Here is a 12,980-nt window from a genome sequence, read left to right on the forward strand (position 1 = left end):
GAAACTTGTTTATTTTATTGTATAGATGATGTTTTGCTATCATGTAGCATCTTTTACTATTTTCATTAGATAGACATTCTTCATTGTACTGGGCAATTACTAATACGTACAGCCTCAAGTTGTTAAAGGGGCAGTGAAGATTGACAGGTGATCTTACCCCTTATTTGTCAGGTAATTTGGGTTTATTAGCTGGTCCAGTGTGTGTATCCTCTAGGGCCCAGGAATTCTTCACCTGAAGGTTACAGAGCCTCAGGTCCTTGCTAAGTGGGTTGCAAGGGGATCATGAACCACATCAAAGTAGAACAAATGTTGTGTGTGTGGGCCTATATCCTCAAATTTCATCAGAAGGCCAAAGAATTCTGTGCTACCAAAGCATTAAGAATGTCTTTTTGTTTAGTTTCACTGCTGAACAAGTCTGTGGGTCGGATACAATGGTGTTTTCAAAACACTTGGAAATAATAACGCCCATGTTTGTATTGCAGTACTTCTTCAGCCACATACAGTATTCAGTTACAGAATTTCTCCTGCACTTTTCTCTAGTATTTTTAGATCTATTACAAATCAAGTGTAATCCCACTTTTGTTTCATATTACCCTCAGTAATTTACATTACAAACGATTTTGAGAGCCCAGGGAATCTCAGTTGTAATCCTGATCTGCTGTTGATTCCATATTTCCTTTTGTGTAAATATTTGCTGTATTCTTAATGCCAGGACAAATGACACAGTTCACAGAGGAAAAATACAATTTTAATATTAGTGATCTTAATTTCTAGCCTGTGGTAAGTGAACAATTTCTGAGTGAATGCTATTATGAAATACTGTTTCAGCTTACTTATATGTCTGGTATCAATTTATTTGAAGCATAAATGATCATAGCTGATATTTAGAACAGCAAGAGAAAAATGGGGGGGAAATGGCATGCAAAAAATTCTTGGGAGTAGACTTTTGCCTGAATTTATACTTTGTTTCCTTGAGGGTTTATTGCAAACGAATATATGTGTGCAACAGTATTTTATTGCCTGATAGCTCTCTTAACAGTGAAAATATTAATAAATGCTTTCCAACAATGATCCTTAAAATCATTGAGGGATTATAAACCAATATCGAATCACAAAGCTCTTACCATTATTTTCTAAATATGTATGCTCTAAGTAAGTGCATATAAGCAGATAAATAAGCAGCATATAAGCAGACAAATATTAGCTGGAGAATTTGTTGAAATGCATATCCCTGGGACCTCACCCCATAAGGATTTTGACTCAGCAGTTCTGGAGTCTATTTTTAACACATGCCTCAGGTGATTTGACCACATCTTTCCAAGGCTGATATACGTGCTAAGAGGTTATGTGGGAATAGCTATAATGCAATAATACTACCTTTAACATAAGAGAAGCCATGATGATTATGAAGAGGTGAGGGAAACATTAGTAAATGACATGGATAATTTTGTGCCTCCAAATTTATTTTTATTTTTTTAAAAAGCTATTTTTTCCAAAATAGAAAAAATTAGTAAGAGGAATGGCATTAATTTATGCTTATGCAAATATCTTTACTGTCCAGCTTAGTAGAAGATAGCTGGCATCTCATATCTGTTTCTGTATTCAATCTGTTGCAGTGGTGGTTTGGTTGAACTCTATGAAGAAAACCCAGCTTCATGCAGAAAAGGAAGGAGTATTTTAATACCTGTTTTGGTATTATACCCAAACTCCACCACAAGTCATAGTTTCTTAAAGCTTAGTTGGAATGTAGAATCTGAAATCACATTATCGAGCCTTTTTTTTTTAACTTTGGTACATTAAAATCCATTGATTTATCTTGCATTTTCAATGGATCTTTTTTACTCGTGGGTGATTCAGAAAATATTGGTCACTACGTAACGCAGATCTTCTAAAATCACATTCATTGCTGTCCTTATCTCATCAGAAAAGTCTTGGGAAGTTTGGAAAGCTTGGGAAGCTGTCAAGCTCACAGTGGCAGTTGTGAAGTTCTCCAAGATGCTTGAAAGCTCAAATTTTATCATTGGCAATAAATACTGTCAGTTGTTTTCCTTGAAGAAACAGACACACTTTGTTCATTTTTGAGAAAATGACTGCCAAATACCCAAGTCAGAATAACCCACCACAGTTTGTCAATTGTTCTTTCAAGTAAAAATGGTAGTCCATGACAAAACAGCAGCTCGTGCAGCTTGCAACTCAATTACACAAGTGTTTTTCTTCTAGACGCCCACTGTACTTCAGTCTGCAGCAGCAGAGTGCTTCATGTGTTCCCATTTTGTCATAAGGAACATCAAAATGACCTGTCCTCAAGGGTCAAGATTTAATCAAAAGTAGTAATTCCGGCCGCTTGCTTCATTAAGGACTTTAGTTAAAGGAAACTGGCTTTAAAAAAAAAAAATTATTGCTAATAGTGTGGTGAAGAATGCGGTGACTACTACTACTACTAGCTCCACTCGCTGCGCTGTCTTCGTTAGTGCTAAGGCGCCAGCACTTGCCCAACAATTGCTTTTGCACCACGGAAAGCAAATGTCACCACAGTGAAAAAGACAAATAATGTCTTTGTGTTATGCTAAAAATAGTTTGACCCCCCGAGAAGGTCGTGGGGACCCCCTGGAGTCCACTAATGCCACTTTGAGAACTAGGATAGAGATGCATTGGGCCTTCCTTCCACCCCCACGCTCCCGGCTGTGTGTTTTCTGTGCCAGACGTGAACATGTCTGTACTCCATGGCTTTTTAGCAGTGCAGTCTGGAGTATCTCTTTGTGAGACGGGCGACATTGTCACGATGCTAGATAGAGTGGGGAGTCCGCAGGACGGGCATTCATTCAGCATTCATGTAAGCGTTTCCAGCTGCTACGGTGTGCTCCTTCCTGGCCCCCTGAATGCAGAAGGATAACCTCCCTCTATTTCTACCCATCGCAAGCTTTTTCCTGCTTAGCTTTAGGCACAGTTGAAATTTCAATGCCTCTCCTTAGTAGGACGCGATGTCGTTGGTCTGTCGTCTGCTGCTGGCGATGCGGTCGGTTTGCATTCGGATTTTTGAAATTTTTTTTGGCAACCCCTGAATCACTTCAAAAACCAAAATGAGGCAGTTTCCTTTGTGATCTGCATGTTGCCCCCTCAAAACAGGGAGGGCGTTTTGTACCCGTCTGTCTCAATGTAAACCGAAATCAAAACTGAAAGCGGACCGCGTGAAAACAAGTGTGCAAACATTTCCTGACTGTGAGCATCGGAACGATCCAAAGTAGGGAAGGTGGTGTACTGTTGTGGTTTTATTCCTCAGTCCGTGCAGCCTCTTGGGGCCCACTATTCAACACATGTTCAAATTGGAGGTGGAGTCCCGAGCGGCCGGGTCCCGTGTGTTCCGGTGTGTTTCCACATTGTTGAAACCTGGCGAGAAGGCGCGAGCCGGGCAGCCCGCAGGCGGGGCTGGGCGCCCAACGTCCGAGCCGGGCCGCGTCCGCGACCCGCCTGGGCCCCCGCCCGCGCGGCGCAGCCTCGGGCCGGGCCGGCGGAGCGCCGTGCCCATTTAAGGAGGCGGACCGTACCACCAGAACTTTCTTCCCGGGGGAGGGGTATTCCGGCACACTCGGACGCCTGGAAGTGAGCCGAAAGACGATTTCTTTTCCCTTGTGACGCTGGCCCGCGTTCTAGTGCTGCTGGGAGGGAGCTGTGCACCGGGGGCGGGGGCGCGGGCGCTTTGGACGTGGGCCCCTTCGTGTCCCTTCTCCGAAGTCGCCCTGCGGGATCTCAGTCGCCCCGAAGTCGGACGCGAGGTCCCCCCGCGCGGCCGAAGTGTAGCTGGCCGGCGGAGGCCCCAGTGCCCGGATGTCCATCAGGATTAGCGCGAGCCAATACGGTCGGAGCCCGAGGCTGCGCTGAGGACGCCCGGGCTCCCGAGCAGGTAGTCCCGCAACCTCGGCGAGAGGCGCCGGGGAGCCGTCCCCGCCCGGCCCCGGCAAATGGTGAGCGCGGCGCTGGCAGCAGGGCCGCGGGGGGAAGGCGCTCATGGACAGAAGACCCTGAGCTCTATACACTGAATTATGGCAGCCCAGTCAAGGTAAGCCGGGCACAGAGACCAACTTTTCAAATCTGTTCGTGGCCGGGGGCATGGAAGGTGGCGGCGCGGAGGGGGCAGGGTTGGGGTGCCGCGGGGGAGACGGGCAGGAAGCCGCTTTGTCAGTGCTTTCTCAGCGTTCCCGAGGTGGTGGTGCGTTCTTTAACGTCAGAGAAAACGCAGTTCGGAGGACGCCCGGGACGGGTCCGGCAGCGCAGCGCGGACGGACGGCGTTCGCGTTAGACTCGCACTTACGTTTCTTCTTTCAGAAAGAATTGTTGGCCGAGAAAATAAGTTGGTTTGACTTGTCCGCCTTTGCCCACATTTTCATTTTCGTTTCTTTGTGCACCTCCCTTGGCTGCTCTAGGGTTTTGTTTTGGTTTGGTTGTTTTTTTTTTTTTTTTTTTTTTTTTTTAAATTTTGCTAGTGTCTGGAGCAGAATTTTATAAACCGGCTCATGTGAAACAAAATGTGTTCACCTTGGGGAGGGTGGTTGAGCTTCTGCCTGGCGGGGGAAGATTTGACTGCTACGATGTACGATTCCACGGAACGCGGCGCAGCCTGAACGCGCTGAGTGGGCAGAGGCCGGGGTTGTGCGGGGTGGGGGGGGGGGCGGGGAACCGCAGTGGGTGTCGCAGGACGCTGTTGGCTTCTCGTGGTTTCGTGCCTGTTGTACAATGGGCGCGAAAGACGGGGGACAAGGCCCTCGGGATTATTGTAAAACTCAAACCCGTTGTGTCATTTCATTTCACTCGTGGCAGCAGTTGGTGCTGAGAAACTTCGGGTACATGTATATGTATATCTCTTATATGTGGATATGCGTCTCTCTACATACCTTTTTTAACTTCTACTTTTGCTCAACCGCAGCTTAGTGTCACGTATTTAAAATAATAGGAGGCCTCTTCAAATTGACATTTGTAGTATAGTGATTTGGGGGATGTCCTCGAAGGCTAACCCCGTTTCTTTTCGGAAGACGCAGATGGGTCCCTGAGAGAAATAGATGCTTTGATTTGGGCTGGATAAGACTTTGAAATGTTTCCCTCAGAGATAATCACTTTCTAGGAAGTAAAAGGACTCGATACCGTGTTTCCCTGAAAATAAGACCTAGCCGGACCATCAGCTCTAATGCATCTTCTGGAGCAAAAATTAATGTAAGACCCAGTATTATATCATACCCAGTCTTCTAGTAAAATAATACTGGGTCTTATATTAATTTTTGGTCCAAAAGGCACATTAGAGCTGATGGTCCGACTAGGTTTTATTTTCAGGGAAACACGGTAGAGCACCACTATGCTACCTGCTTTGTGTATTTAATCCTCTCAACTCAGTGGTTTAATCCCTGCCCCCATTTTCTTGATTGTTTTCGAAAAGGGGTTCTTAACTTGGAACCAAGTAGTAGAAAAACTTGGATGAGAAACAAAAGTTGAATCTTCATTTTTGCCAACCTTTCCTGAAATTTAACTGCCAAAGGGGTCCGTGGCGTAAAGCCTTCGATTAAGATACCTTGATCTCAGAAATTCAGTAAATATCTAACAGAGCTCCATAATATAGAGGCTGGGATTTGAGACCAGGTGTGAGTGATTTCGGTGCCTGCGCCCTTAAACTAATTAGGAATAAAATGATTTAATAGCTAAATTGGACACTGCTGTATGCCAGGCACAGTGACCTTAATTGGATTACCGCTCTTCTCAGTCACTTAAGTAGGCAAGTAGTTTTATTTTCACTGTTCTGTTAGTTAAGGAAACTGAGGCCCAGCCAGCCTGTTTCTTGCCTGGGGATACACAGGTAGAGCAAAGCCTGACTCTTGGGTGAGCTGCTGGGCAGCACTTCCTTACTCCAGGCGGCCTCTTCAGTGCTGAGGGGAGGTGGTAAAAGGAAGCTGCAAGGCCTCGGCATGAGGGTACAAAAAAGCAGTTTCTGCTAAAGGTGCTTTGTTCCAAGATGTAATAATCTGAGTCATTAGTGTGCTAGTTCAGCTTACCAGCCATTGAAATAGGAGGACTGTACATATTTCATGCTACCTGGCTTTCAGACATGCCCTTGAACTAGGAACAAAGCCACAAGGCCATGATATGCGTTGTTTTCTTAGCCTGCATAATGGGAGTACATCTTAGAAGTTGTAAATGTCCATTTTCTTCAGTTACATCTGGAATGTGGTCCAAGCTCATTTAGACATTATGCTTTGTGGGAGAGTAGGGTAACCTTTGAGATCCAAGGAGAGAATGAATATATGGAGCAGATTGCAGATATTTGTGGGTTTCCAGATAACCTCACAGCTGGGCCAAGTTGCCCTTAGTAGTCTGAAGTGAAACTGAGCCATCATCTATGATGTGTACCCTGGGGTAGTAAAATCTTGCTTCTTGCTTATGTGTCACACACCGTATCTGTGTGCTCTTGAAACAATTAATTTGGATGGTTGAACTGATTGGACCTAAAGACTCATAGCTCAGTTTGTTCAAACCACAGTAGTTTCATTGTGCACTGTTTAAATTTTATTTTGGTTTTTTTATTTTTTTTTTTGCTAGAGGAGGTAGGTGGGAACTTAGATGAAAAGGAATTTTGTAGCGCTGATGATGAATACATGAGCTGACCATGGACGTTTTATTATTTAGCATTGCTATAAGGTAATATTCTTGATTTGGTATTGATGGGTGGCATATAACTAATTTTTCATGTGAGGAGCCCAGGGAGTGCATTCTTTTTATATAGTCAGTTCCTTAAGGCAAGATATTGTCTCATATTTGTAGTATCCCCTGCATAAGCTGGAAGTACTTTGAATGAGGGAGGGACTACCTAAGTGTTTCTTGGCTTGTGAATTTTTTATAAATTGAGGTTGTATATTCCTCTTCCTCATTTTAAAACCTAAAAGTAGAAAATTGATTATTTTGTTTTGCTTTGTGGTTGAGTTCTTCTCTAGAAACGGAAGACATTTATTGAATGAGAGGTGAATTGCCCAAGTTTTAAGAATTAGAATTTGGGTCAATATTTTGAAAACACTGAACATTTGGTTTGAGTTATCAGAGTTACGGAGGAAGGCAATCACTTAGAAATGCAGCATCAGTTAAAGTAGGAGTAAACTGTGCCTCAGCTCTCAGGGTAGTGTGTGCTTTCCTTGGAACCTGTAAGCACAACAGATACATTGACTACACTTCTTTGTGGGAATTATAACAAACTTGCTTTCTCTAATGTAAAATAGTTACAGAGTCTGGCTTTTGTTTCCAAATTCTGATCTAAAGGACGTGGAGATTATACTTTTATAGAGTCTACAACCTGGCATCGCCTTGTTTGAGAACCAGTAAGCCTACGATAGATAGATAGGGATGGGCATGGAATCCCAACAATTTGTAGATCTATCCTTTTCTATGAGGATTAGCTTTATATTGAGGAGTGTGTTGATGGAAAAAATAGAAAGGAGGGCTTTGTATGGTTCCCCATCTCCTCTAAGCCCCCACTGAAGCAATCCCTGAATTCTAGGAAGGAATACATACATACCTTCAACTACCATCAGGGATTAACCAGTTTTAAAATGCATTTTATGCTACCTAAGAATCCTTGGCCCACCCCTACCCTGGGGGGTGGGTGTGGGCTGGGGAGGGATGTATGGGGGAGAATTGGAGTTGAACTTGCTTCTTTAAGAGAATAGCATCTGGTGGCTGAGAACATCTTAAAAGAAAGTACTTTCAGGCAAACTGCAAAAGGAAATTAAGTTTAGTTAACTCTCCCACAACGTTTTGGTTTGAATTTGACGAAAGTTAATGAAGTTATTTAAAAAAATAAAGCAAAGTCAGATTGTTCCCAAGATTATGATGAAGCCGGTTTTTGGTGGCTGTCTTTGATTCTGGTGAGGAAAATTTTTCCATTGCAAAAAGCAATGCTCTGAAACTGGTACAGAACTAGTTTTGCTCCACCCTCTGCCCTCACCCCTGATTTATGAACTACTGATAGATACCTTGGAAGAAAACTCCTGAAAGCAAAGAAGCTGTGAGTAAATATGGGCAAACCTCAAAGAAGAGTGCTATGATATTTTGGAAAGTACAGTTCAAGGAAGTGATTTCAAAAGAGAATTTCTGCAGTATTTTGACTCAGTGAATGTCCACTTTTTCCCTTGTGACACCGCTGTAAACAGTGTCCTTGACAGAAGAGAAACACTAACAGGTCTTTTAAATGATTTCCTTCTAGTTCATCGCGAGAGCCCAGCTGAGCTTCCTGACTCACAGACTAGAGCTCCTTCCGCAGTGAAGACAGGGAAGGAGGATTGAGTCATTTTTTTCTTGTCAGCTGGGTTATATGGGGATGTTCTTTGGCAAAATTAATACAAGTGTTCTCTTGAAAGACTTAGGGGATTCTATATTATACTATGAAAAGGTATTCAACTGCTGTATTTAAACAATTTAAATATCAAACATACTTAATCATGGATAAGAAAGAAATCTGTTTTCTCCTCCTGGTACTGTCATTTATTTTGAGTATCCAAATCTATGTATTACCCAAAAGCTGTAAAATGGAGGCCTTAGAAAGCTGATTAGCTTCATTACTAATTTGAGGTGCAACATATAACTTGGTTGCTTCTAAATATACAAACTTAGTTTTCTGTTAACAAATTGCTCCATTTCGTTTGTTTTCCAAGATTGGCAAATAAGTCCCAAATCTCCTGTCCTTGAAAAAGGAAAGTCCTCTATGTGAGATGTAGTGAGAAAGGACTGTAAGCAACAGTGTATTCTGATTCTACCTTCGTACTTCTTGGAAATATGGTCTGCACCTTTAGGACAAAGGTTTTTGGCCCAGAATTACAAACATATCAAGCTTGGGTATCATAATCTCTTTGTTGTGGTTCAGTTACATTTTATTGGTATAGGGTGGGTGCACATAGCTTTTACAACTTAAATGATTACCCCTCGTTTTTACTTACCAGAAACAAATTTGGGGCGGAGAGCTAAACTTTCAGTGTTTTACCTCTGCTTCAGAGGGTTCTTAGTTCATTTTACTATGAATATAATATGTATTCGTTTGCTCAGAGTAATATAATGCACAATAATGTCTTGCTCAAATATAAATGTTACCAGACGAAGTTTAGTGTTAGACCTCAGGGACAAAAATAAGATTTATAACTTTTGGTGTTAATGCCTTGGAGACCCAAATGTAAAGATTAACAGTAAAACCATCCGAGTGCTGCCTTTCTGTATCTTGGCAGTGATCAGTGTTGAGAAGCTTTCCCCGTGTGCAAACTTTTCCTTTTTCCTATCTATCCACAGTGAGTTAAAGCTTAACCCGATGGCCACACAGCCAGCCCACTTAATATCCTGAAAGTCTTTTTCTCTGGTGAATGTCTGTTGTTTTCTTGTGTTGGTTTATTGGCTTTATTTTAAATTTAACCAGATTGAAATCCTCTCAGATTCTTAAGGCTATTACTCAAAGCAGTAATTTGATGTCAGACTTAATATATAAACAAGAAATCCCAGTAGTGAAATCTTGTCAAAAGGTACTGAAACAAAGAGGAAGGGGAAAATATATTGTATTTCTACTGACATCTAAATTATCTTTATTTTGGTATTAGGTGTAATATTTCCAAAGGGCACCCGCAGTTCGGCCACGTTCTAATAGTACCAAGAATTGTTCCTCCACAATGGCTCACAGGAACGAGTGCTTGGAGATCTGTAGGCTGTTTCATCCTTTGCGTGGGGATGGGAAGAGTTAAGGAGGTGACTCTTGTCACTGGTTTACCTTTATTTTGCCCCAAAGGATCTTGCCTTTCTTTTCAGTTTTGCTTACTGCTAAACTGGCCACGTTCAACAAATAAAAGTAAAAATATTTTAGGGGCAATGTGGTCGTATTAAGTTCAAGGTTTTCAAAGTTGATTAGACATCAGAATCATCATGAGTGTGTATGAAACCATGCAGTCTGCTCCGCTCACCATCCACCCCCACTCTGATTAGGGAGTGCTGGGGTGGAGCTGGGGTGGAGCCCTGTTGGCTCTGAAGCCAGAGGTCTGCCTACCACACTGTGAAGTGGGAGGTGTGTGACAGGTGTATAAACTAGGGTATATAGCGTGCAATGCAATTACATTTTGATTTTATATATACATACATGTATATATATACACGTACACACATATACATACGCACCCATATACTACGTGTTTTTCCCCCCCTCTATTAAAGTAGTCATGAGGTTGGTAGAACACAAAGATATCTCCCTCTATACATTTATGTTCCTATTACAAATTATACTAGTTGAAATGTCCAGATGCACCTACATTTAAAAAATAAAGGAAAAGGAAGGTATCAAGAAGTAATGCCCAATGTTTAATCATGCAGCACTTTCCCAAGAATTGTTTCTTCTCAAGGATGTAGATATTTACCCTTTCCTATCCACTCTGGGCTCCCTTCCAAAACTACTAACTCACTCTGTACTGCACACACCCCAGTTTATCAGGTGGCAGTTGGTTTTGTTCCCAGGGAAAAGTTAAAACTGTGAATTGGTCATTTATATCTAAACTTTCTGAAACTGAAATGAAAGGTTTTTTTTGTTTGTTTTAAACAACGTTGTCTAGGTGTAGTGTTGTTGAACAAATAATATTCAACAAAAATTTTTAAATGGGACTCCTACTGGGAAGTAAATGTTAAAATTATAGCAGATGTCAGTTCCTGTAACAAAATTCAGGAAACACTTTCTGGTATGTGGGTGTTGTAACTTCAATTCTTGGAACTTTCCTTCAGGAAACTGTCCTGTCAAAAGCAGAGCAATAGAAAAAATATGAAGCACAATTCACAAGCTGTGCTGAGCAGTGTAATTAAATTTTGATTTGGTGCATATGTTTTTGTGGTCGTGACAGAGCTGAGATTGTCACGTGACTTTCATCCTGGATAAAGTGCATCTGGATAACTTGTTAAATCACTGCTTTAAAAATACAGGTGTATCTGATTTACTCTGGATGTAGGTTTATGGAAAGTGGTGTAAAATTAACCAGCTCTCCTTGTTTTGTACAAAAGTATGAAACCTGCTTCCTACCCAGCTTTGCAGAAATTACTTAATTTTGTCTCACAACTGAAAAATGAATATTTTACCTTGGACGTTTCTAAGTAAGATATCCTATCTAGTGATTTGGTAGCTCTTTGAGCCCACGATTAATTATAATTTCAAAAAAATTTAAAGGAAAACAGAACATCTCATTGAGTTAATATGCTGAGTTTTAAATAGTTTTTAAAATTCATTAAAAAGGGCTGTTTATTAGTACAAAGTTCTGGAGAGTAACACAGAGCTAAAGCTCTTATTTTACGTCCCGCCCCCCCACCCCCAGTTAACTTTGACCTTGCAATTACACTTTTAGGAATTATATTTTTCTGTTACTGTTTTACAGTCTGTATCTCTCTTTCACCCTCAGCCCCTTTTTAGACCATACTTGGGCTAACTCTCCACTTTAAAAAAGCTGTGCAAATACAAACTTTGTACCACATGGAAAAAATTAGGCAGCAACGTTTCCTAACATTAGCATAGTAAAAAAATGAAATGAAACCCAGTGTGTTACATTTGTTTCAAAATGAATATCTGCCACCTGAAAATGTTGGAAAGTATAAGCAGATTAGTGTTGTCTGCTTGTCCTGTCACTTGGTTTTAGTGAAATTCAAAGTAAACCAAGTAAAACTTAAGTTTTTGTTTTTAAATGGGACCTGTGCCCAGAAGACAAAAGGCCGTAGATTGAAAGTTTTAAAAAATTGAGTTTGATAACACCTCTCATTTTGCTGATAGTATTGACAGTGAGGGATTTTTGTTTTAACCCTTATGACAGGCCTATTACAAACACTTTCATATATTTCATATTGTAACAATCATGTTTTTCTAAGGATAAAGTGCAAATCGTTAGATTTACTTAACCGCAGAGTTTAATTTGTAAGCTTTTAACAAATCATGACAGTTTTCATGATAAGCCTAGAGAGAAAATTGTTTTTTGTCTGAGGTCACCTGTATTCCTTGGTGACACTCCTGAAGTATTGGTTTATCCATTATTTTAAAAGAGTGAAGTAGAAGCTTTATTCCTGCTTGGTCTTTTGGTAGCTTGGTAAATGACCCCCTCCTCTTTTGATATGGGTGAGGGGAATAGTTACTTTCAATTCACTTACATTCACTGTCGCCCAGATCTTTTATCTCTTTTCATTTTATGCATACCATATTTTGCCATGTATATGTGCTCCCGTGTATAATACGCACCCACATTTTGGCCCAAACTTGCAGGGAAAAAGTCATTTTAATTTTTTAATTCAAATTTTTATTTGTTTACATTTAGGTACTTGTTTTTTGTAAAGGAATTTTAGTACTTAATTTTTTTTAACATATTATGGTACAAGAAATTTTATGTAGCAATTAATTACAAAACACAAGAACCGATACAAGGTATAAGAAAATTTATGTACCAGTACCAAATTTACGATATTTAGGCATCACAGAAGGCCAAGAACCCTTCGCCGACCGATTATCGTATTCCAGGGTATAATTTTGCATATGGATATTCTTACTGATTTCTAGAGTTGCACTTTTAACTCATAAGCATAAATAAAAGAATTAAAAACATTTATATAGATACGGAATTAGTACTACCCATATATAATGCGCATCTTTTTTCCCCCTCACAAATGTGGACAAAAAGCTGCGCATTATACATGGCAAAACATGGTATTTCCTCCCAGCCCTTTCCTCCCACCCCCACAACTTTGAGGTATATTTTACCTATCATAAAAGTTGCCCATTTCACGTGAACAATACAGCAATTTTTAGTTAGTGATCCAACCATTGCCATAAATCAGTTTTAGAACATTTTGTCCCTCCCATTAAAGATCTCTCATGCCTATTGATAGGTAATCCCTGTTCCCAGCCCCGTGAAACCATTAATCTACTTTCTGTGTGTAAATTTGCCTTTTGTGAACACTTGACA

General features: G+C 40.9%; 1 protein-coding gene across 5 annotated transcripts in view; it reads left to right on the top strand.

Moving 5' to 3' along the window:
• AFF1 (ALF transcription elongation factor 1) overlaps positions 1-12,980 on the top strand; it is a 177,027-nt gene that overhangs the window by 54,432 nt on the left and 109,615 nt on the right. For 2 of the 5 annotated variants that reach the window (XM_081060388.1, XM_081060390.1), the window contains exon 1: positions 3,841-4,057. The exons of the other annotated variants lie outside the window; for them this stretch is intronic. In XM_081060388.1, coding sequence (XP_080916514.1) covers positions 4,041-4,057 — 17 coding nt within the window. In that variant the 5' untranslated portion in view covers positions 3,841-4,040. Of the gene's footprint in view, positions 1-3,840; positions 4,058-12,980 lie in introns of those variants that run through there. 5 annotated transcript variants of the gene reach the window in all.

Source organism: Rhinolophus hipposideros (assembly GCF_964194185.1).
Source record: "Rhinolophus hipposideros genome assembly, chromosome: 1".
In the NCBI taxonomy this organism is placed as follows: Eukaryota; Metazoa; Chordata; class Mammalia; order Chiroptera; family Rhinolophidae; genus Rhinolophus; species Rhinolophus hipposideros.